The following is a 24,693-nucleotide window of genomic DNA, read 5'->3' on the forward strand; positions in this document are numbered from 1 at the left end:
AAGGAGATCTTTGATGATCTTAAAGGGAGAGCAGATTCTGATTACATAACAAATGAGAGAAGAGGCCAATAAATGGACATGGACGGTGGATATGGAATGTGTTCTTTTTTTTTTTTTTTTTTTAATTTAAAGATTTTATTTATTCATTCATGAGAGACACAGGCAGAGGGAAAAGCAGACTTCCTGCAGGGAGCCTGATGCGAGACTCCATCCCAGTATCCCGGCATCATGCCCTGAGCCAAAGGCAGGTGCTCAACCCCTGAGCCACCCAGCTGCCCCTGGAATGTGTTCTTTATTTTATTATTATTATTTTTTTGTTCTTTAAAGCTAATGTCAAAACTTCAAATTATCTCCAGAGTTTTCAAGATTAAAGAAAAACAAAAGTAGTGTTTACACATGGTTCAAAATTCAAATAGAGAAAATGTTTTTCCTCATCTATCTCTCATTCTCTTTCATACTTTTGGCAATTTCTTGTGTATCATTCCAGATGAATTTTAAAACAGGGCTGGGTGTGTTTTTTAATTTACACAAGTAAAATAACACTAAACATGCTGTTCTGCCTTTTTAAAAAATTATTTATTTATTTATTAGAGGGCAAAAGCAGGGGGAGCAGCAGAGGAGAGGGAGAAGCAGACTTCCTGTTGAGCAGGGAGCCGGATGCAGGACCCTGGGATCCTGACCTTCATGAGCTGAAGGCAGATGCTTTAAAGGACTGAGCTTTAATGGACTAAGCCACCCAGGTGACCTTGCCTTTTGTTTTAAATTAATGATTGCTTTGGAAATTTATAGTGTGTGTCAATGTATAGAAATCTGAGTAAAAAATTTGATGATAATGCAGAGGAGAGAACTTTTATTGGTGATAGGGTTAAGGGAAGTTATTTTTAGGCTCAAGATGTTGTGTTAATGTTTGTAGCAAGGGAATAGAGTGGATCTAGAAGGAATTTAAATACATGAAGGCTTGGGAGACGCTTACTGGGGGAAAGGCTTGAAGACAGAAGTCCCTTAGAAGGATCAGTGAAAAATCAGGTGGTTTTGTTTTGTGAATCTCTCCAGGAATCTTACTTGGTAGCTGGGGCAAGAAGTACACAGCAAGTATTTTCCCAGGGTTAGGGGCTTTAGGGATTCCACCGTAATGACTGACTTATGGGAATGGGACCTACGGTAAGGAGCAAATTATGAGAGGTAAAATTGTGATTCCTGTTTCCAGTGTTGAGTACAATTCTGACTGATAATAGGTATCCTTAATGTAAATCCCACTTTTTTACATTTTAAAGTAGGTAATACTTAGAAAAATTATTTAACTTTTTAAAGTTACTTGAGTGAACTACCTACCAAAGGTTTTCAAGTGTTTTTTAGTTCACAAAAAATTTTTCCTAAAAATTATTTTTGAACTGGAGATGAGAGTTGAAAATGGATTAATTTCTGTTTTTGATGGCCTGAAAAATTTATCCATGCTGATTTTTAAAAATCTGCACAAAAGGTATTATACTATTTTTCTTTTATTTTACACTTACTAGTGCAAAAATCTTGGAGATTCTTCCATGAGATTCTGTGCAATTGACTCTTGAACAACACAGAAATTAGGCATATTGACATCCTGCACGGTTGAAAATCTGCACAACTCTTGACTTCCCAAAAATGTAATTACTAAGAGCCTGCTGTTGATTGGAAGCCTTACTGATAACATAAACAGCCAATTAAACATAACATATTTTGTATGCTATGTGTATTATATACTGTATTCCCTCAATAAGATAAGGTGGCCATAAGAAAATGTATGAAGAGGCGCCTGAGTGGGTCAGTCTGTTAAGCGTTTGCCGTGGGCTCAGGTCATGATCCATGCTGTATCCATGATTGAGACCCAGGATAGGCTCCTTGCTTAGTGGAGAGTTTGCCTCTCCCTCTGCCTCTCCCCCTGCTCAAGTTCTCTCTCTAGCTCTCTCAAATAAATAAGGAAAAATTCTAAAAGAATGTATTAAGAAAATAATTAAAAATACATTTACAGAGTACCTGGATGACTCAGTTAAGTGTCCTACTCTTGATTTCAGCTCAGGTCAGGATCTCAGGGTTCTGGGATTGAGCTCCAAGTTGGGCTCCCTGCCCAGTGGGGAGTCTGGTTGTCTCCCTCTCCCTCTCCCTCTGCCTCTGCGTGCATGTGTGTGCATGCTGTCTTTCTTAAATAAATCTTTAAAAAGATTTATGGTACTGTACTGTAATAGACTCATATAAGTGGACCTGCACATTTCAAACCCATGTTCAAAGGTCAACTATATATGTCTTTGTTCTTTTTTTTAAATTGTAGCAAAATATACATAATTTACCAAATACATGAAATTTTACAAAAATATATACAAAATTTACCATTTTAACCATTTTAAGTATACAATTCATTGGTATAGGCACATTCACATTGTTGTTCAGCCATCAGCACCATCCATTTCCACAACTTTTTTCATCTTCCTAAACTGAAACTCTGTACCCTTTATTTTTTATTTTTATTTTTAAAAGAGTTTATTTATTTATTCATGACAGACAGACACACACACACACACACAAACACACACACACAGAGAGAGAAAGAGAGAGGGGCAGAGATACAGGCAGAGGGAGAAGCAGGCCCCATGCAGGGAGCCTGATGTGGGACTTGATCCCCCGTCTCCAGGATCACGCCCTGGGCTGAATGCAGGCGCTAAACCGCTGAGCCACCCGGGGATCCCAACTCTGTACCCTTTAAACGGGAACTACACGTTGCTCCTTTCCCTCAGCCTGTGGTAGCCACCATTCTGCTTTCTGTTCTATGAATTTGACTACTTTAGGTATCTCATGTGAGGGGAATCATACAGTATTTGTCCATTTGTGTCTGGCCTATTTCACTTAGCATAATATCTTCAAAGTTTATCCATTGGATATACAGCTACATCATTTACCATTCCTCCTAAGCAGTGTACAAGGGTTCCAGTTTCTCCACATCCTCTCCAATACTTGCTATTTTCTGTATTCTGGATAGTAGCCATCCTAAGGAGTGTGAGGTGGTATCTTGTGGTTTTGGTTTGCAGTTCTTTAGTGATTAGTGATGTTGAGCATCTTTTCATGTGCTTATTGACCATTTGAATAGTGATGTTGAGCATCTTTTCATATGCTTATTTATCATTTGAATATCTTTGGAGAAATGTCTATTCAAATCCTTTGCCCATATTTTAATTGGGTTGTTTTTTTTTGTTCTTTTTATAGTCTTGATATTAACCACTTACCAGATGAACAGTTTGCAGATTTTTCCCCCCATTTTGTGGGTTTTTTCACTTTGTTGATAGTATCCTCTCATGCATAAGATTTAAAAATTTTGACATAGTCACTTCTTTTGGTTGTTGCCTGTTCTTTCAGTGTCATATCCAAGAAATCATTGCAAAATCCAATGCTAATTTACTTTTTTCTTTGGAAATTTAATGTCCTTAAGTTCATGAGATTAAGTCATTGTTCTCAACTATATTTACTACTAATGTTGGAGAATCAGTAACTCTTTTCAAATATAATAAAGAATTAAGATGGCTACATGGTAAAGGCTGCAGAAAGAGCAGATGTGTTTGCAATAGAATTAAAAGGGATAGACTTAGAATTTTGGAGTTAATGCAGTTAGATATTTCTTCAGAAATATTCAGTCAACAGAGTTCTGATATTATCAAGCTTTTATTGTCACAGGTGATAAAATAAAAATGGTTTGTATTTATAATTTTAATCATGAAGATGATGGAAGTCTGCTTTCACTTTGCTATTTTTGTTTAAAGATTTTTTTTAGCTTTTTCGCAACGGGTTTGCCGCCAGAACACAGGTGTCGTGAAAACCACCGCTAAACCTAAACCAAAATGGGAAAGGAGAAGACTCACATCAACATCGTCGTCATTGGACACGTAGATTCGGGCAAGTCTACCACTACTGGCCATCTGATCTACAAATGTGGTGGGATCGACAAAAGAACTATCGAAAAATTTGAGAAGGAGGCTGCTGAGATGGGAAAAGGCTCCTTCAAGTATGCCTGGGTCTTGGATAAACTGAAAGCTGAACGTGAACGTGGTATCACCATTGATATCTCCCTGTGGAAATTCGAGACCAGCAAGTATTACGTGACCATCATTGATGCCCCAGGACACAGAGACTTTATCAAAAACATGATTACAGGCACATCTCAGGCTGACTGTGCTGTCCTGATTGTTGCTGCTGGTGTTGGTGAATTTGAAGCAGGTATCTCCAAGAATGGGCAGACCCGTGAGCATGCCCTTCTGGCTTACACACTGGGTGTAAAACAACTAATTGTTGGTGTTAACAAAATGGATTCCACTGAACCACCCTACAGCCAGAAGAGATACGAGGAAATCGTTAAAGAAGTCAGCACCTACATTAAGAAAATTGGCTACAACCCCGACACAGTAGCATTTGTGCCAATTTCTGGTTGGAATGGTGACAACATGCTGGAGCCAAGTGCTAACATGCCTTGGTTCAAGGGATGGAAAGTCACCCGTAAAGATGGGAATGCCAGCGGAACCACACTGCTTGAAGCCCTGGATTGCATTCTGCCACCAACTCGTCCAACTGATAAGCCCTTGCGTCTGCCTCTCCAAGACGTCTACAAAATTGGTGGTATTGGTACTGTCCCAGTGGGTCGAGTGGAGACTGGTGTTCTTAAGCCTGGTATGGTGGTCACCTTTGCTCCAGTCAATGTTACAACTGAAGTAAAGTCTGTTGAAATGCACCATGAAGCTTTGAGTGAGGCTCTTCCTGGGGACAATGTGGGCTTCAATGTCAAGAACGTATCTGTCAAAGATGTTCGTCGTGGCAATGTGGCTGGTGACAGCAAAAATGACCCACCAATGGAAGCAGCTGGCTTCACAGCTCAGGTGATTATCCTGAACCATCCAGGCCAAATCAGTGCTGGATATGCACCTGTGCTGGATTGTCACACAGCTCACATTGCTTGCAAGTTTGCTGAGCTGAAGGAAAAGATAGATCGTCGTTCTGGAAAGAAGCTGGAAGATGGTCCCAAGTTCTTGAAATCTGGGGATGCTGCCATTGTTGATATGGTTCCTGGCAAACCTATGTGTGTTGAGAGCTTCTCTGACTATCCTCCTCTGGGCCGTTTTGCTGTTCGTGACATGAGACAGACGGTTGCTGTGGGTGTCATCAAAGCAGTGGACAAGAAGGCAGCTGGAGCTGGCAAAGTCACCAAGTCTGCCCAGAAAGCTCAGAAGGCTAAATGAATATTATCCCTAATACCTGCCACCCCAGTCTTAATCAGTGGTGGAAGAACGGTCTCAGAACTGTTTGTGTCAATTGGCCATTTAAGTTTAATAGTAAAAGACTGGTTAATGATAACAATGCATCGTAAAACCTTCAGAAGGAAAGGAGAATGTTTTGTGGACCATTTGTTTTTTTTTTTTTTTTTTTTTTTGTGCGTGTGTGGCAGTTTTAAGTTATTAGTTTTTAAAATCAGTACTTTTTAATGGAAACAACTTGACCAAAAATCCGTCACAGAATTTTGAGACCCATTAAAACAAAAGTTTAATGAGAAAAAAAAAAAAAATAAAGATTTTTTTTATTTATTAGAGAGAGAACCCAAGTGGGGGTGGGGGAAGGGCAAAAGGAAAGGGACAAGCAGACTCCCCATCGAGCAGGGAACCCAATGTGGGGTTTGATCCCAGAACCTTGGGATCATGACCTGAACCAAAGGCAGCTTGCTTGACTGACTCAGCCACCCAGGCATTTGTTGTTGTTGTTGTTGTTAGTTCAGGAAATATTTTGACACCTCAATAAAAAAGCTTTTCCAGTTAACTTATGTTAGAAATCTTTTCGAAATTAAAAATGCAGAATCCATTGAGATGAGAAACAAGGGATTCTGTAGAGGTTAATTGTAGCTTTACCACTCTACCAGAGTTGCATCTAAGCCTGTTTTTGTGTCTACTACTTTTTAATTTTAAAATGGACATTTAGCTTTTATCTGTATATATTTTTATCTGAATATATTTCAGATCCCTGAATAACAGGCACACTGTATTTGTCTTTTTCCTATCTTCTGTGCTTTTCCAAATCCAGTTTGTTTCTTCATACACTCATTTGGTCATTAAAGCATTTAATCATTTATTAAGTAACATTTATTGAAAGCTAAGCTCTGAGTTAAGTATTGGAATTCAGACGTGAATAAGAAACAGTTTCTGCCTCTGTAACTTTACAGTTTCCTAAGGAAATAAGATAGTAACCATCATTAAAACACAGTATAATCCTTCGGCATTCAGCTCAAGTTCCACCTGTAGCAAGGCCTTTCTCAACTTAACCCAACCTTGCTGACCTTGGCGCCATCTCTTTGTGGTTTATTGCCTTTGTTGTTTGTGTTATATAATTAGAGATAGCTGTTTCATAACAGTGGAATTAAATATACAAGCTATCATGAAAATAGTCTTATCTTTTTGCCTTCCATTCTCTCTTAGCTGTTTAATGTGTTCTATTTTATTTATATAGCTGATTTGTTTAGGCAGCCAAAAGTCAATCTTTTCATTAGATTTCATTTGTATTGCCTTTGTACAGCACAGTGTCATGTTTCTGTTGAACAAAAGCTTAGTTTCCCTACTAATTCTCAAGTTGCAAGGGGGGCCTAGGTGGCTCATTTGGCTAAGTGTCCAACTCTCGATTTCAGCTCAGGTAATGATTTGGGCTTGTGGGATTGGACCCTGAGTTGGGCTCTGTGTCCAGTAAGGAACCTGCTTGAGATTCTCTTCCTTTCCCTCTGCCCCTACCCCTGCTTGTGCAAGCACAGGGCATGCATACGCTCTTTTTCTCTCAAATCTTTAAAAAAAATAAAGTTGCAGTCTTTGTAAGAGGTTGTAATTTTCATTTAGAGGAGAGGAAAAATAAATGGGTAAGTGAAGGAAGAACAGAATAACAATTTTGAAATAGAAAAGTGAGTATTTCTAAGATGGTATTATAACAAATGGAGTAGATATACTTACGACAATAGGCTTTATATGGTCATGATTAATCATCTTCACATTTTTCTTATTCTAGAATGTTGTAATTTCAGCCAAAAGTTTAGGCTTTAGGGACGCCTGGGTGGCTCAGAGGTTTAGCACCTGCCTTCGGCCCAGGCCATGATCCTGGAGAGCCGGGATAGAGTCCCACATCGGGCTCCCTGCATGGAGCCTGCTTCTCCCTCTGCCTGTGTCTCTGCCTCTCTGTGTCTCTCATGAATAAATAAATAAAATCTTAAAAAAAAATAAAAAGTTTAGGCTTTATTTATTTATTTATTTTTAAAGTTTAGGCTTTAATTTTCGTAGATTTACTATGTAAAACAGGTAAGGACACCTGGAGAGAGTGTTTGATATATTTTGATGGGTCTTGTTTTTTTATCCATTCAGCCACTCTCAGACTTCCAATTAGAGAATTTAGCCTTTTTGCATTTAAAGTAATTATCGGTAGCTATGTACTTCTTGCCTTTTTTTGTGTGTGTGCCATTTTGTTAGTTTTTTTTCTGGCTGCTTTGTAATTCCTCTGTTCCTCCTTTTCTTGCTACCTTCTTTTGTGATTTGATGATTTTCTATTGTAATATACAAAGTTCTGTAGGACTGTCAGCATAAGGCCCAGTGGCCCCCAGAGGCAGGTGATCTGGGAGTATCCCCTGGGAAGCAGCTTTAAAAACTGGAGTGTCAGACAAGGGTACAAACTCCTTTCTGGGAGATATTAGCAAGCTTGACTGAAGTAGAGGGAGGTGCAAAGATGGTGCCTGCTAGCCTCTGTCTTTGGAATACTTCAGTAGTCACTTATGAAGTATGTTAAATTAGATGCCTTGCCTCTCATGCTTGCTTTAAGATAAGCAAATAAGCCTTTTTCACAGAAAGTCTGAGTGCTTTTCACTTGGCTGCTTTTGTACTGAGCCCTGGGGTACGTTAATTTGCATGTGTCAGCTTTTTGAGAGCTGCTTTTCAATTCTTTTTAGTTTTGGGAGGCTTGTTAATGCAAGCTCTGTTGGCTTTCAAAGGTAGATGTTTAGGGGGCTTATCTCTCAGGTGCAAGTCTTTTTTTTTTTTAAGATTTTATTTATTCATGATAGACACAGAGACACACACAGAGAGAGAGTCAGAGACACAGGCAGAGGGAGAAGCAGGCTCCCTGCAGGGAGCCCGATATGAGACTTGATCCCAGGACTCCATGATCACGCCCTGGGCTGAAGGCAGGTGCTTAACCACTGAGCAACCCAGAGATCCCCTCCCCCCCTTTTTTAGATTTTATTTATTCATGAGAGACAGAGAGAGAGGCAGAGACACAGAGGGAGAAGCAGGCTCCTTGCAGGGAGCCCAATGCAGGACTCGATCCCAGAACTCTGGGATCATGCTGCAAGCTAAAGGCAGATACTCACCACTGAGCCACCACTGAGCCAGGCATCTCAGGTGCAAGTCTTAAAAGTTGTGGTGTGAGATATGGGGTTCGGCCCTCTCTCCTCCAGGAAAAGCTCTTGGGTTGAGTTCCCTCCCTATTGTGGGTTGTTGTGCATGGGGTGGGGTTTATAATGAGATTCTCTCTTAACCTTACCTATTTGCTTTGTTGTGGTTTCCCTCTCATTTGTGAATGGGTTTCCCTGCCAGGTTTTAGGTTTATTTCAGAATTTGTTCATATATATTTGTAGATTGGGTGTATCCACAGGAGGAGGTTAATTCAGGATCTTCCAGTGTCACCTTGAACTGAACTGTCTTTTCAGCAATATTTTTAAGTTTCCATTTGCAAGTCTTGCACTTATTTTGTTAAATTTATTCCTAAGAATTTTATTATTTTTGATGCTATTAGAATAAAATTTTATTTTTTTTACTTTTGCAAGATTTTACTTTATTTTTCAGAGAGAGAGAGAGAGAGAGAGAGAGAGAAAGCACGTGCATGAGTGGGGAAGGCAGAGGGAGAGAAAGAATCTTAAGGGCAGCCCAGGTGGCTCAGCGGTTTAATTTTGCCTTCAGCCCCGGGTGTGATCCTGGAGACCTAGGATTGAATCCCACATCGGGCTCCCTGCATGGAGCCTGCTTCTCCCTCTGCCTGTGTCTCTGCCTGTCTCTCTCTCTCTGTGTCTCTCATGAATAAATAAATAAAACCTTTAAGATACATATTTAAAAAATAAAAAGAATCTTAAGCAGGCTCCATGCCCATTGGAGAGCCTGACACAGTGCTTCATCTAACAACCTTGAGATCATCACCTGAACTGAAATCAAGATTCAGATGCTTAACAGACTGAGCTACCCAGGCGGCCCTGAAGGTTTTATTTTTTAAGTAATCTCTACACCCAACATGGGTCTTGAACTCAAGTACTCAGACCATGAGTCACAAGCTCTACCAGCTGAGCCAGCCAGGTGTTCCTAGAAATGGATTTTTTTAAAAAAAGATTTTGTTTATTTATTCATGAGAGACAGAGAGAGAGAGAGAGAGAGAGAGAGAGAGAATGGCAGAGACATAGGCAGAGGGAGGAGCAGGCTAGGCTCCTTGTAGGGAGCCTGACGCGGGACTCGATCCCAGATCCCGGATCCCGGAATCATGCCCTGAGCCAAAGGCAGACACTCTTCTGCTGAGCCACCCAGGTGTCCCTAGAAATGGAATTTTAAAAATTTCCTTTTAGGATTGTTTATTGCTAGTGGATAACAATACAGTTGATTTTTGTATATTCATTGCATGCTGCAGTCTTTCTTAACTTCATTATAGAGTTTTTTCAGTGGAGTTCTTAGTGTTTTTTACTTTTATTTTTAAAGATTTATGTATTTATTTTGGAGAGTGAGAAAGAGCTTGAGCAGGGGGAGGGGAAGGGGCAGGAGAGAAAGAATCCCCAAGTGGACTCCTCGCTAAGTGTGGAGTCTGATGCAGAGCTGGATCCTAGGACACCTGAGACCATGATCCCAGCTGAAATTAGGAGTCAGATGCTTAACCAACTGAGGCACCCAGGTGCCCCAGCTCTTAGTATTTTTTATTTTTTATTTTATTTATTTATTTATTTTTTTTTTCTTAGTATTTTTTACATACAAGTTCAGCTCATCTGCAAGTGGTGATAGTTTAACTTCTTTCTTTCCAATTTGGATGTCTTTTATTTCCTCTTGCATAATTGACTTGCCTGGAACCCCCAAGATTGTGTTCATCCTGTCTTTTCCTGTCTGAAGGAGAAAGCATTCAGTCTTTTAGCTTTAAGTATGCTATTAACTGTGGGATTTTTTTTTTAAGATGTCCTTTATCAAGTTGAGGCATTGTTGAAAAAAATTTTTTTAATGTAAATCCTAATATGTAGTCAAGAGAGCCAATTATATGGGACACCTGGTCCAGTTGGTTGAGCGTCTGACTCTTGGTTTCAGCTCAGGTTATGCTCTCATGGATCATGAGATTGAGCCCCACGTTGGGCTCTGTGCTTAGTGGGGAGTTCGCTTGAAGATTTTCTCCCTTTGCCCCTTCCCCTACTCTCATTTGCAAGTGTGTATGCACTTGCAATACAAAGAGAGAGAGAAAGGTAGATAGATTTTATTTATTTATTTGAGAGAGTGCGCTCATGCACAAGCAGGGGGAGTGACAGAGGGAGAGGGGGAAGCAGGCTCCCTACTGAGCAGGGAGCCCAATGTGGGGCTTATCCCAGGACCCTAGTAACATGACCTGAGCTGAAGGAAGATGCTTAACTGATAGAGCCACCCAGGTGCCCCCCGCCTTTTTAAAGATTTATTGATTTATTTGAGAGAGCAGATACAATTGTTTTAATAGAAAAATTAAAGTTTTAATGAGTAGTAGAAATGATCAGAAGTCATTTTACTTCTTTTAAATGAAAACCATTTTCTGTTACATGACTAAATTTACAAATAGCATTTGGAAAACTTAAACTTTAAGTGTATTACTTACCCTGTGTTTCAGACAAAAGAATGCCACGGAGAAAGAAAAAAGTTAAAGAAGCCTCTGAAGCTCAGAATCTGGAGAAGAAAGATGCAGAAACTGCCAGTTCTGTCAGTCTGAAGAGGAAACGTAGACTTGAAGATGCATTCATTGTGATATCTGATAGTGATGGAGAGGTCAGTATTCTGAAGGGTGGAGCTCTAGGTCTCAAACTAGGCCTTCTCCATGGTTGGTTTAATTTGCAACTTTAATGCCAACTTGCCAGAGCATGCAGTTTTTTACTCAGCTTCATTTTGATATGTAAATGGAATTAAGAATTACTTAATCATATTGTTTGGCTGAGGATGGATCATAGTTCCTCAGTTTTGTAATATTTTAACCCAAGGTGATATTTTTAAACTATTAAAATAATATAAATCAAATGTAAATGTTAATTTTCATGTGTCTAGAAAGTGAGAGGAAGAGAATGTGAATGTTAAGTCTCTAAATATACTCTGTCCAGTGTGGTAGCAATGAGCTACCTGTAGCTATTTAAATTTGAATTGATTAAAGTTAAATAAATACATTCTTCTGTTGGACTGTCACATTTCCAGTAGTCAAAGCCACATGAGGTATTAGACGGCACAGCTGAAGAACATTTCCCTCATTATGGAAAGCTTCGTTGGACAATGCTGCTTTAGCTCTTAACGTCTCTTCTTTGTTCTATTTGTTTATTAGAGATTTCACCCAGGAAAAGATTTTGTATAAATGATTTTTTTTAAATGATTCTTTTTTAAGAAAGATATAAAGGTATGAAGAAGAAAACAAAACAATCCATCAATATCACTCGAATAACCTATCTTAATATTTACAAAAATGAAATAGTTAAACACAGAATCGTTAAATTTTATATACATACATGTTAGAACAAAGTAAAAACAGTTCAAAACTGTTTGAAAACAAAATAGTATATAAGGTATATAGTGTAAGTATGAAGGTATATATGAAGATGTATATCTCAGTCATTGTACATTTATTTTTTATTTTTATTATTTTTAAAAGATTTTATTTATTCATGAGAGACACACAGAGAGAGAGGCAGAGACACAGGCAGAGAGAGAAACAGGCTCCACGCAGGGAGCTCTATGTGGGACTCGATCCCGGGACTCCAGGACCATGCCCTGGGCCAAAGGCAGGCACTAAACTGCTGAGCCATCCAGGGATCCCCCTCATTGTACATTTAATAAAAGGCAATAATTTCTTCTGTATTCTTCCCCCCCCCCCCAATTCTTTTTTTAAAGATTTTATTTATTCATGAGAGACACAGAGGCAGAGAGGCATAGGCAGAGGGAGAAGCAGGCTCTCCGGGGGAGCCTGATTTGGGACTTAATCCCAGGACTCCGGGATCATGCTCTGAGCCAAAGGCAGACGCTCAACCACTGAGCCACCCAGCCGTCTACCCCCCCTCCAAAGTTTTTTATGCATATATCACCAATAGAATCTTTTACAGGAAAGGAATCATGCTACATATGCTGTTTCACTTTTTCACTTATTATTTCCTACAGATCTTTTTATAACACATATAGATCTAGCTCTATTTTATTTTATTATTTTAAAAATTTTATTTATTCATGAGAGACACAGAGAGAGAAAGGCAGAGACACAGGCAGAGAGAGAGAAGCAGGCTCCATGCAGGAAGCCCGATGTGGGACTCGATCCTAGGACTCCAGGATCATGCCCTGAGCCGAAGGGAGGCACTCAACCACTCAGGTGTCCCAGTCTAGCTCAGTTTAAAAAAAATTGTCAATATGTCGTGCAGGAGATTCCTTAAAATATAAATCATAAATTTTTTTTAAGCCCCTATCATCTGTTTCACCCATCCTCCCCACTGCCCACCCACCTCTTCTCTGGTAATCATCAGTTCTCTTTAGTTAAGAGTCTGTTTCTTGGTTTATCTCTCTTTTTTTTCTCCCTTGCTGATTTGTTTTATTTTTGAATTCCACCTATGAGTGAAATCATGTGGTATTTGTCTTTCTCCTAATTTCACTTACCATTATACTCTTTAGCTCTATCCATGTCATTGCAAATGGTAAGATTTCATTCTTTTTTGTGGCTGAATAATATTCCATTGTATCTATCTATATATATATCACATCTCCTTTTCCATTTATCTGTTAGTGAACAATTGGCCTGCTTCCATAATTTGGCTGTTGTAAATAATGCTGCTATAAACATAGAGGTGCATATATTCCTTTGAACTAGTGTGTTTGTATTTTGTGAATACCCAGTAGCATGATTACTGGATTGTAGGGTAGTTCTATTTTTAACTTTCTGAGGAACTTGAATATTGTTTTCCACAGTGTCTGCACCAGTTTGCATTCCTACCAATAATATGAGGGTTCCTTTTTTCCCACATCCTTGCCAACATTTGTTGTTTCTTGTGTTTTTGATACAAGCCATTCTGACAGGTGTTAGGTGATGATATTTTATTGTAGTTTTGATTTGCATTTTCCTGATAAGTGATGTTTGAGCATCTTATTTGTCACTTGGTGCTCTGGATGTCATCTTCGAGAAATGTCTGTTCATGTCTTCTCCACATTTTTTAATTTGATAATTTCGTTTTTGGGTTTTGAGCTATATCATTTCTTTATATATTTTGGAGACCTAACCCTTTATCAGATATGTCATTTGCAAATATCTTCTTTCATTCAGTAGGTTGCCTTTTAGTTTATTGATCGTTATTTTTTAATTTATTTTCTGTGGAGAAGCTTTTTTTTTTTTTTTAAGATTTATTGATTTGTTTGAGAGTGAGAGCAGGAGTGCATTAATGGAGGAAGGGGCAAGAGGGAGAGAATATCCAAACAGACCCCACTGAGTGCAGAGCTGGCCTGGGGCTTGATCCCATGAGCCGTGAGATCAGGACCCCAGCTGAAACCACGAGGCATATGCCTAACTGACTGAGCCACCTAGACACCTCTGTGCAGAAGCTTTTTATTTTGATGTAGTCCCAATAGTTTATTTTTGCTTTTATTTTCCTTGCTTTAGGAGACATATCTAGAAAACTGTTGCTATGGCCAGTGTCAGAGAAATTACTGTCTGTGCTCTCTGCTAGGATTTTATGGTCTCAGGTCTCCCATTTAGGTCTTTAATCTATTTTGAGTTTACTTTTGTCTGTAGTGTAAGAAAGTGGTCCAGTTTCATTCTTTTGCATGTAGCTGACCAGTTTTCTTAACACCATTTGTTTAAAGAGACTTTTCCCACTGTATAGTCTTTTCTTTTTTGTCAAAGATTAATTGATTGTATATTTGTGGATTTATTTCTGGATTTTCTATTCTTTTCCATTGATCTTTGTGTCTATTTTACTGCCAGGACCATACTGTTTTGATCAGTACAGCTGTGTAATATAACTTGAAGTCTAGAATTATGATACCTACGGTTTTGTTTTTCAAGATTGCTTTGGCTACTCAGAATCTTTTGTGGTTCCATACAGATTTTAGGATTGTTTCAGTTCTGTGAAAAATGCTGTTGGTGTTTTGATTGGGATTGCTTTAAATATGTAGATTGCTTTGGGCAGTATTGACATTTTAACAATGTTTGTTTTTCCAATCCATGAGTGTGGAATGTCTTTCCATTTCTTTGTATCATCTTTAATTTTTTTTATCAGTGTTTTATAGTTTTTAGAGTACAGGTCTTCCACCTCAGTGGTTAAGCTTATTCCTTTTTTTTTTTTTTTAATATTTTATTTATTTATTCATGGGAGACACAGAGAGGCAGAGACACAGGCAGAGGGAAAAGCAGGCTCCACACAGGGAGCCTGATGTGGGACTTGATCCCGGGACTCCAGGATCACACCCTGGGCCAAAGGCAGGCGCTAAACTGCTGAGCCACCTAGGGATCCCCGTTAAGTTTATTCCTAGATATTTTATTGTTTTTGGTGCGATTGTGAATGGGACCCTTTTTTTGCTTTTTACGATTTTATTTATGTGAGAGAGAGAGATCACGACCAGGGGAGAAGGACAGAGGGAGAAGCAGACTCCATGCTGAGCAGGGAGCCCAGTGCAGAACAAGATTCCAGGACCTTGGGATAATGACCTGAGCCAAAGGCAGATACTCAGTAGACTGAGCCACCCAGGTGCCAGGGACTGTTCTTTTTTTAATTTTTATTTTATTTTATTTTAATTTTTTTAAATATTTTTTTTCTTTATTTATTTATGATAGTCACAGAGAGAGAGAGAGAGAGAGGCAGAGACACAGGCAGAGGGAGAAGCAGGCTCCATGCACCGGGAGCCCGACGTGGGATTCGATCCCGGGTCTCCAGGATCGCACCCTGGGCCAAAGGCAGGCGCCAAACCGCTGCGCCACCCAGGGATCCCCCTGTTCTTTTTTTTAAAAGATTTATTTATTTATTTATTTATTTATTCATTCATTCATTCATTTTTGTTTGTTTGTTTGTTTGTTTATTTATTTATTTATTTATTTATTTATTTATGATAGACCTAGAGAGAGAGAGGCAGAGACATAGGAGGAGGGAGAAGCAGGCTCCATGTCGGGAGCCCGACGTGGGACTCAATCCCAGGACTCCAGGATCGCGCCCTGGGCCAAAGGCAGGCACTAAACCGCTGAGCCACCCAGGGATCCCCTAGGGACTGTTCTTAATTTCAATTTCTACTGCTTCATTATTAGTGGATAGGAATGCAGCATACTCCTGTACATTATTTGTAACCCTCAACTTTGCTGAATTCATTTATCAGTTTGAGTAGCTTTTTGGTGGAGTCTTTAGGGTTTTCCTTCTTTTTTTTTTTTTTTTTTAAGATTTTATTTATTTATTCATGAGAGACACGGAGAGGTGGAGACAGGCAGAGGGAGAAGCAGGCTCCCTGTGGGGAGCCTGATGTGGGACTCAATCCCAGAACCCTGAGATCACAACCTGAGCCAAAGGCAGATGCTCAACCACTGAGGCACCCAGGTGCGCCTAGGGTTTTCTATATACAGTCTCATGTCTTATATATAGTGAAAATTGTACTTCCTTACTGATTTGGCCTTTTATTTCTTTTCAATGTCTGATTGCTGTAGTGAGTACTTTCAGTACTGTGTTGAATAAAAGTGGTGAGAGTGGACATCTTTATCTTGTTCCTGACCTTAAAAGCTCAGTGTTTTCCCACTGAGTGTGATGTTAGCTGTGGGTTTTTCATGTAAGGACTTTATTACGTTGAGGAATGTTCCCTCTAGACCTCCTTATTGAGAGTTTTTATCATGACTAGATGTTCTTCGTCAAATGCTTTTTCTGTATTTGTTGAAATAATCATATGGTTTTATATTTATATAAAATGTAAATCATAGTTTTAAAAAATAATATGAACACCTGTATTCACTACTTTAGAAGTCCTCTTGGCAGGATGACCCTAATTGCATCCCTTTCCACCCATCAAGAGGTAAACCATTGTATTTTAGTTCTCTGTGCTTTTCTTTACAGTTCTACCACATTTATGTACATATATCAAAACAGTATATGTAGGGGTGTTTGGATGGCTCAGTCTGGTAAGCATCTGCTTTTGGCTCAGGTCATGACCTCGGGGCCCTGGAATGGGGCTCCCAGTTCAGCAGAGAGTCTACTTGTCCGTCTTGCTCTGCCCCTCCCTGCTGCATGTGCATTCTCTCCCTTAAATAAATAAATAAAATCTTTAAAAAACCTCCAGTACATGTATATTAAAAAAGTCTCAGTGGTTACATGCTTTTACCAACATTTTTCAGTAATTATTTCTCCAAAGATTTGAAGTTTTACCTTTATTGTAAACTAAAATCTTGTCTATAAGTGCGTTTGGTTTTGAATTTTCTATTTTGTTCCATTGGCCCATCACAGATTTTTGACATAGTTGTTCCGTTGATTACCTCGGGTTTTTTCGGTAGACATTTATATCAGCTAATAATGATCATTTTCTCCTTTCCTTTCTAGTATTTATACCTTTCTTTGTTGTTGGTTTTATTGCAGTGAATCTGGCTTCCAGAGTGTTGATTGATTTCAGTGATTGAGTACATCTTCATATTGACTTGAAATTAATTGTAAACTATTCAGATATTTTGCTGTTTGTTTCATATTTCTTTTCTTTAATGTTACAAAAACATAAAATTTTTTTTTTAATTTTTATTTATTTATGATAGCCACACACACACACACACACACACACACAGAGAGAGAGAGAGAGAGGCAGAGATACAGGCAGAGGGAGAAGCAGGCTCCATGCACTGGGAGCCCAACGTGGGATTCGATCCCGGGTCTCCAGGATCGCGCCCCGGGCCAAAGGCAGGCGCTAAACCGCTGCGCCACCCAGGGTTCCCACAAAAACATTTTTTAATTGCTTCTTTAATGTTAGTGTTTTTAGGAATTGATATTTAATTAGATGCCATTTCATTATCTAACAAGATATATTTTTTTTCTGTAATCACTTAATATTATATATTAATCTATTTTCTAGTTTTGGCACATCTTTGCAGTCTGGAGTAAATCTCACTTGATCATGATATATTACCATAATATTGTATTTGCTTTTTCAATATATTATTTAGGAGTTTTACATCTGTATTACTAGTGGCATTGATTTTGTATAGTTGCCTTTTTTTTGTATGGTCCTCATTAGATTTTAGTATCATATTTAAGCTATCAAATAAGAAAATTTTTCAAAAAAAAAAAAAGAAAAAAATTTCACTTTTTATTGTCCTACCACAGTCTATATATAGTAAAAGCATTGTCTTTAAGATTCTTAAAGGTTACTAGAAGTTGCCCATAAAACTGGGCTACCAATTAGTTTTTAACAAATACCTTACTGTGTTGGTATTTTTAGAATACATCCCAAAATAATAAAAAGTCTTTTTAAAAAATGCACACAAATAAAGGTTGGAGGTTTTAAACTGTTAGTTTGATTTCTTTATTGGATAGAGGGACAGTTTAGGTCATCTGTTTTTTTCTTGAGTAAACTTTGGTAGTTTGTCTTTCAAGAATTTATATGTTTCTCAGTTGTTGAGTTCATGTGCATGGAGTTTTTATAATGTTCCCTTATTATCCTTTTCATGTTTTAGTGTCTGTATGGTTACCCTCCTTCATTCCTGATATTTTTATTTTTCTTTGTCAATCTGGTTAGAAGTTTGTTTTATTGCTCTTATAAAGAACCAGTTTTTGGTTTTCCTTTAGCATGAAGAACCTTCTTTACCATTTCTTTTAAAGCAAGTCTGTTGATGCCAAATTGTCTTAGTTTCTTGTTTCATCATTATTCCTTTTTTTTTTTTTTAAGATTTATTTATTTATTTATGAGAGAGAGAGAGAGAGAGAGGCAGAGACACAGGCAGAGGGAGAAGCAGGCTCCATGTTGGGAGCCCGATGCGGGACTCGATCCTGGGACTCCAGGATCGCGCCCTGGGCCAAAGGCAGGTGCCAAACTGCTGAGCCACTTAGGGATCCCCCTCATCATTATTCCTAAGGGATGTTTTTGTTGGATATAGAATTCTAGGTTGACATTCTTTATGTTAGATTTAGCCATTATTTCTTCAAGTATGTTTTCCACACCATATCCTTTCTCCTGTTTTTCAGGGGCTCAGAGAACACAAATTTTATAGTTTCTGATATTGGCCTTTAGGTTCCTGAGACTCTGTTTAGTATTATTATAATTTTTAAAAGATTTTATTTACTTAAGAGAGAGAGCACACAAGCAGAGACGAGGGGCAGAGGGAGAAGCAGATTCTCTGCTGACCAGGAAGCCCACTGTGGGGCTCTACCCCAGAACCCTGGGCTTATGACATGAGCCAAAGGCAGATGCTTAACTGACTGAGCCACTCAGGCACTTCTCTGTTTATTATTTATTTTATTATTTTTCTGTCTTTTGTTTAGATTGCATGACATGTAGCTTCAAGTTCTATGATTCTTGTGTCTGTCATCTCCATTCAGCTCTTTTTTTTAAAGATTTTATTTTAGTTTTTTATTTTTATTTTTTAAAGATTTTATTTATTTATTCATAGAGACACAGAGAGAGAGAGAGAGAGGCAGAGGCACAGGCAGAGGGAGAAGCAGGCTCCATGCAGGGAGCCTGACGTGGGACTCGATCCAGGGTCCCCAGGATCAAACCCCAGGCTGCAGGCGGCGCTAAACCGCTGGGCCACCGGGGCTGCCCTAAAGATTTTATTCTTAAGTTTTCTCTACCCCCAACGTGAGGCTCAAACTCACAACCTCGAGATCAAGAGTTGCATACGTCTTTGACTGAGCCAGCCAGGCACTTCTCCACTCACCTCTTGAGCCCATTCAATGGATATTTTATTTTGGTTATTGTATTATAAAATATCTATTTAGTGCCTTTTTTATAGCTTCTTTTTATCTGTTGAGATTTCCCGTCTTTCCATTTGTTTCAAGAGTGTTTGCCCTAACACAGGCAAACATCCTTTTGTTTGAACATCTTTTCACATGCATATTTTCCATGTGTAAGTGTGTTTTTGTGAAATGTTTAGATCTTCTTTTTTTTTTTTTTTTTAATTTTTATTATGATAGTCACACACAGAGAGAGAGAGAGAGAGAGAGAGAGAGGCAGAGACATAGGCAGAGGGAGAAGCAGGCTCCAGGCACCGGGAGCCCGATGTGGGATTCGATCCCGGGTCTCCAGGATCACGCCCTGGGCCAAAGGCAGGCGCCAAACCGCTGCGCCACCCAGGGATCCCTTCTATCTGTTTTTGAATGGGGTTGGTTGTTTTCTTATTATTAAGTTTTGAGACTTCTTTATATATTCTAGCTACAAGTCCTTTATTAGATATATGCTTTTCAAATATTTTCTCAAAATTCATGGCTTGTCTTTTCATTCTAACAATATTTTGAATACCAGATGTTGTTAATTGTAATGATGTCTATTTATCAATTTGTTCTTTTACAGATTATGTTTTTAGTGGTTTATGTAAGAAACTGCTTAACCAAAGTTCACAAAGATTGTTTCTTACAATTTATTTTAGAAGTCTTATCATGTTAGTTGTTATATTTAGGTCTGTAATCTATTTTGAGTTAACTTTTATATAGAATGTAGGCTAGCCCCATGTTCATTTTTTTTCTGCTTCATATTCAATATTTTGAGCACTATAGGTTGGAAAGGCTATTATTTCTTTACCATTGCACCTGTGTTAAAAACCAGTCAGGTTTATATATGTGAATTTACTTCCTGACTTTATTCCACTGATCTTTTGTTTGTCTTAAGTCAGTCTATCATGTTGTTTTGATTACTATAACTCTTTGAAACCAAGTAGTGTCAGTCCTCTTTGATCTTTTTTTGGCTATTCTAGTTCCTTTGCTTTTCTTTTCTTTGCTTGTCTTTTCTTTTCTTTGCTTGTCTTTTCTTTTCTCTTTTCTTTTCTTTTCTTTTCCTTTTCTTTTCTTTTCTTTTTTTTCTTTCTTCTTTTCTTCCTTGCCTTCCCTTGCCTTCCCTTGTCTTCCCTTTCCCTTTCCCTTTCCCTTTCCCTTTCCCTTTCCCTTTCCCTTTCCCTCCTTTCCTTTCCCTTTCCCTCCTTCCCTTTCCCTTTCCCTCCTTCCCTTTTTCTTTCTTTCTCTCTTTCTTTCTTTCTTTCTTTCTTTCTTTCTTTCTTTCTTTCTTTCTTTCTTTCTTTCTTCTTTCTTTCTTTCTTTCTTTCTTTCTTTCTTTCTTTCTTTCTTTCTTTCTTTCTCTTTTCTTTTTTCTTTTCTTTTCTTTTCTTTTTTCTTCTTTTCTTTCTTTTCTTTTCTTTCCTTTCTTTTCTTTCATTGAGACAGAGTGCACACACAAGTTGTGGCATCAGGCAAAGGGAGAGGGAGAACAGGCTCCCCATTGAGCAGAGAGCCCAACAAAGAGCTTGATCCCAGGATTCTGTGATCATGACCCAAGCCAAAGGCAGTCACTTAACTGACTGGGCGACCCAGGCACCCCAGTTCCTTTGCATTTCTATATGTATTTTGAAATCAGTTTGCCAATTGTACAGAAATTTTGTTGGGAATTTGATTGGAATGGTGTTGAATTTATAGATCAATTTGAGGGATAATTGATATCTTAATATGGAGACTTCTTGTCAATGAATAAGGTATATTTTTCCATTTCTTTAGGGTCATCTGTAATTTATCTCAGCAATATTTTGTAGTTTTCAGTATATAGATCTTTCACATCTTTTGTCAGATTTAACCTTACATATTTGATGGTTTTTTTTTATGCTTTTGTAAATGGAATTCTTTCAAAATCTCAGTTATTTTTACTAGAATATATGCATAGAATTGATTTTTTAAGTATTTTTTTTTTTTGTTTATTCATTTTAGACAGAGAGAAAGCCTGAGCATGAGTTGGGGAGGAGGGGCAGAGGGAGAGGGAGAAGCACACTCCCTGCTAATCAAGGGCTGGATCCCAGGACCCTGAGATCATGACTTGAGCCACTCAGGTGCCCCTGCATAGAATTGATTTTTTTATTTTTCTTGTATTCTGCAACCTTGATAAACTTGCTCTATTTTTTTGTTGTTGTTGTTGATTCCATCAAATTTTATACACAAACGGTCATGTTTATTTTTTTATTTTTTATTTTTAAATTTTTATTTATTTATGATAGTCACACAGAGAGAAAGAGAGGCAGAGACACAGGCAGAGGGAGAAGCAGGCTCCATGCACCGGGAGCCCGACGTGGGCTTCGATCCTGGGTCTCCAGGATCGCGCCCTGGGCCAAAGGCAGGAGCCAAACCGCTGCGCCACCCAGGGATCCCCCCGTTTCTGAGAGTTTTGATCAGGAATGAATACTGAGTTCTGTCAAATGCATTTTATTTCTGTATTGAGATGAACTTAAAATTTTCCTTTTTTAATTCATTAGTATTGTCAGTTACATTTATTTTTTTTTAAAAGATTTTATTTATTCATTCATGAGAGACACAGAGAGAGAGGCAGAGGCACAGGCAGAGGGAGGAGAAGCAGGCTCAAGGCAGGGAGCCTGATGCGGGAATTGATCCTGGGACTCCAGGATCACGCCCCGGGCTAAAGGCAGGCGCTAAACCACTGTACCACCCAGGGATCCCTTACATTGATCTTTCAATGTTAAAAGTAATTCGGCATTCTTGGGACAAATTCCACTTGCTCATGATGTATTATCCTTTCATAATTTGTTTTGATTTGCTAAGATTTTACTTAGGATTTCTGCACCTGTGTTTATGAGGATTATTGATTTGTAATTTTCTCATATCTTTGTCTGGTTTTGATGTCAGGGTGATTTTGGCTTTATAGAATGAGTTGAGAAATATATCATCTTTAGTTTTTTGGAAAAGAGATTCAGTAGAATTGGCATTATTTCTAACTTAAATGTTCAATAGAATTTATCAGTAACGTCATCTGGGCTTGAAGTTTTGTTTGTGGGAAGGATTTTAACTACAATTTCAATTTTATTATTACATATAAGGCTATTCAAGTTTCTTGAGTGAGCTTTAATTGTATCTTTCAGGGAATTTGTCCATTTCAGTTGCATTGCTGTTATAAAATTGTTTTTAATATTAGTGTTACTTTTAAAAAATTTGTAGAATGTATAGTGACAAAACCTCTCATTTCTGATGTAATTTCTTATATTTCATCCTGATCAGTCTGGTTTTATTGCTTTTCCCTTCATTGATTTTCTGTTTTTTCATTGATTTCTACTTTGGTCTTTATTATTTCCTTTCTTTGGCTAATTTAAATTTTTTCTGAGTTTATTTTCTTAATGTGGAAGGTAAGGTCATTGATTGGAGACGTTTATTCTTTTCTAATACAGGTGTTTAATGTTATAATTTCCCATTAAGAACTAAAGCACGCTACAGATTCTTACATGTGTTTTCGTTTTCATTGAATTCAAAATTCTTTCTAATTTCCTGTTTGTTTCTTTTTTTGATCTGTGGGTTATTTAGAAGTGTGTTACTTAGTTTCCAAATACTTGGAAATCTTTCTAGAGATTTTTTTTGTTATTGATTTCTAATTTAATTCTTTTGGGCATATATACTTTGTATGATTTGAATCTTTTGACAAATTGATTGAAACTTGTTTTGTGTCCCACAGTATCATTTATCTTGGTAAATATTTTTTGAGTATTTGAGAAGAATGTGTATTTTAGGTGGTTTCTTTCTATAAATGTCAATCTAATCAAGTTGATTGATAGTGTTGTCAATCTACTACATCCTTATTGATTTTCTGCAAGTATTACAACTATTTTGACAGAGGTACTAAATAAAGGCTTTGACTATAGTCGTGGATTTGTCTCTTTCTCAGTACTGTCAGTTTTTGTTTCATGTATTTTGAAGTTTTATTAATAGTTGTGTGCACATTCAAGAATTTTATCTCTTGATAACTAGGCCTTTATCATTATGAAATAATTTATTACTGGTAGTATTTGCTCTGATATATACTTATTAGGACATTTATATAGCTATTCCAGTTTTCTTCTCTTTTTTTATTGCTAGTTAAATTTAATCAAAATAAGCTTATATGTTAATATTTATAAATTCCCTCAAGACATAGGTCCTAGGTCTTAGGAAAACCAAAACATCGAAATATTAAAAAAAAATCAAATTTTCATTTACAGATAAGAATTAGTTAACCATGAGGTTAAAACATAGTACATAGGGGCAGCCCCGGTGGCTCAGCTGTTTAGCGTGGCCTTCACCCTGGGGCCGGATCCTGGAGACCCCGGATCGAGTCCCAGGTCAGGCTCCATGCGGAGCCTTCTTCTCCCTCTGCCTGTGTTTCTGCCTCTCTCTCCCTCTCTATCATGAATAAATAAATAAAATCTTAAAAAAAAAATAATACATGTCACATGCAAATACTTTTTTTGTGGATCTTAACAAATCACAGCCATAAAATTTTAACTATCTTGTATTAAGTCAGTCCCCATATATTTAGTTTCAAAACATGAGAAGTGTCTTTTATTTCATTTATTTACTTATTTATTTAAAAGATTTTTCATTTATTTGTTCATGAGAGACACACACAAAGAGAGAGAGGCAGAGACACAGGGAGAGGGAGAAGCAGGCTCCTTGCAGGGAGCCAGATGTGGGACTTGATCCCAGAACTCTGGGGTCATGCCCTGGGCCTAAGAAGATGCTCAATTGCTGAACCACCCAGGCATCCCCAGAAGTGGCTTTTAGGTATCTAAAATTACCAAGTGAAATCACTGAATTCTACTCCTGAAGCCAGTATTGCATTGTATGTTAACTAAAATTTTTAAAAATGCTCAAAAAATAGAAAATTACCAAATGAACTGATATTTGAAATAATATATATATATTTTTTCTGAAATAATATTTTTAGATGCTGTCCTTTAGTTAGTTTTCCCGCAATTGTTAACATTGGTTCATCCTGATTTAGTTCATGTTTGTTAATATACATTCTACCAAAGTGCTAGCACTTTTTCTGCTGCCTTGAAGAAATGAATGTGTACATTCTTTGTAGTACTGTCACATATGATCTAGAAATGAGAATAAAATTAACTTTTAATGTAACCATGTTTTCAAATAGATTTTTTTAATGTGGTATTTACTTAGATTCACTATGTAAGCATCACAGATTGATTTCTTTTCTCCAATTAAGAAAATGCTTCTTCCGTGATTTCCTTAATGGGTTTGATTTCAGAAAAAAGGAAACTTAGTTGAGAAATTTCTTGGGGTGCCTGGGTAGTGCAGCCGGTTTTGCTCCCAACTCTTGGTTTAAGCTCAAGTCATGATCTCAGTGTAGTGAGATCAAGCCCTACATCAGGCTCCATGCTCAGTGTAGAGTCAGCTTAGGGCTCTTCCCTCTCTCTTTGTTACTCCTGCCTGCACTCTCACATGTGTGCTCTCCCCCTCTCTCAAAT

At 37.9% G+C, this 24,693-nt stretch overlaps 1 protein-coding gene across 6 annotated transcripts in view; it reads left to right on the forward strand.

The window, feature by feature from the left end:
- Window positions 1-24,693, forward strand: part of UIMC1 (ubiquitin interaction motif containing 1) — a 129,166-nt gene that overhangs the window by 6,088 nt on the left and 98,385 nt on the right. For 5 of the 6 annotated variants that reach the window (XM_077895437.1, XM_077895440.1, XM_077895436.1 and 2 more), the window contains one exon: window positions 10,900-11,054. In XM_077895437.1, the coding sequence (XP_077751563.1) occupies window positions 10,908-11,054 (147 nt within the window). In that variant the 5' untranslated portion in view covers window positions 10,900-10,907. Of the gene's footprint in view, window positions 1-595; window positions 741-10,899; window positions 11,055-24,693 lie in introns of those variants that run through there. The other variant, XM_077895438.1, reaches the window with a different exon arrangement.

This window comes from Canis aureus, chromosome 4, assembly GCF_053574225.1.
Source record: "Canis aureus isolate CA01 chromosome 4, VMU_Caureus_v.1.0, whole genome shotgun sequence".
Lineage (NCBI taxonomy): Eukaryota > Metazoa > Chordata > Mammalia > Carnivora > Canidae > Canis > Canis aureus.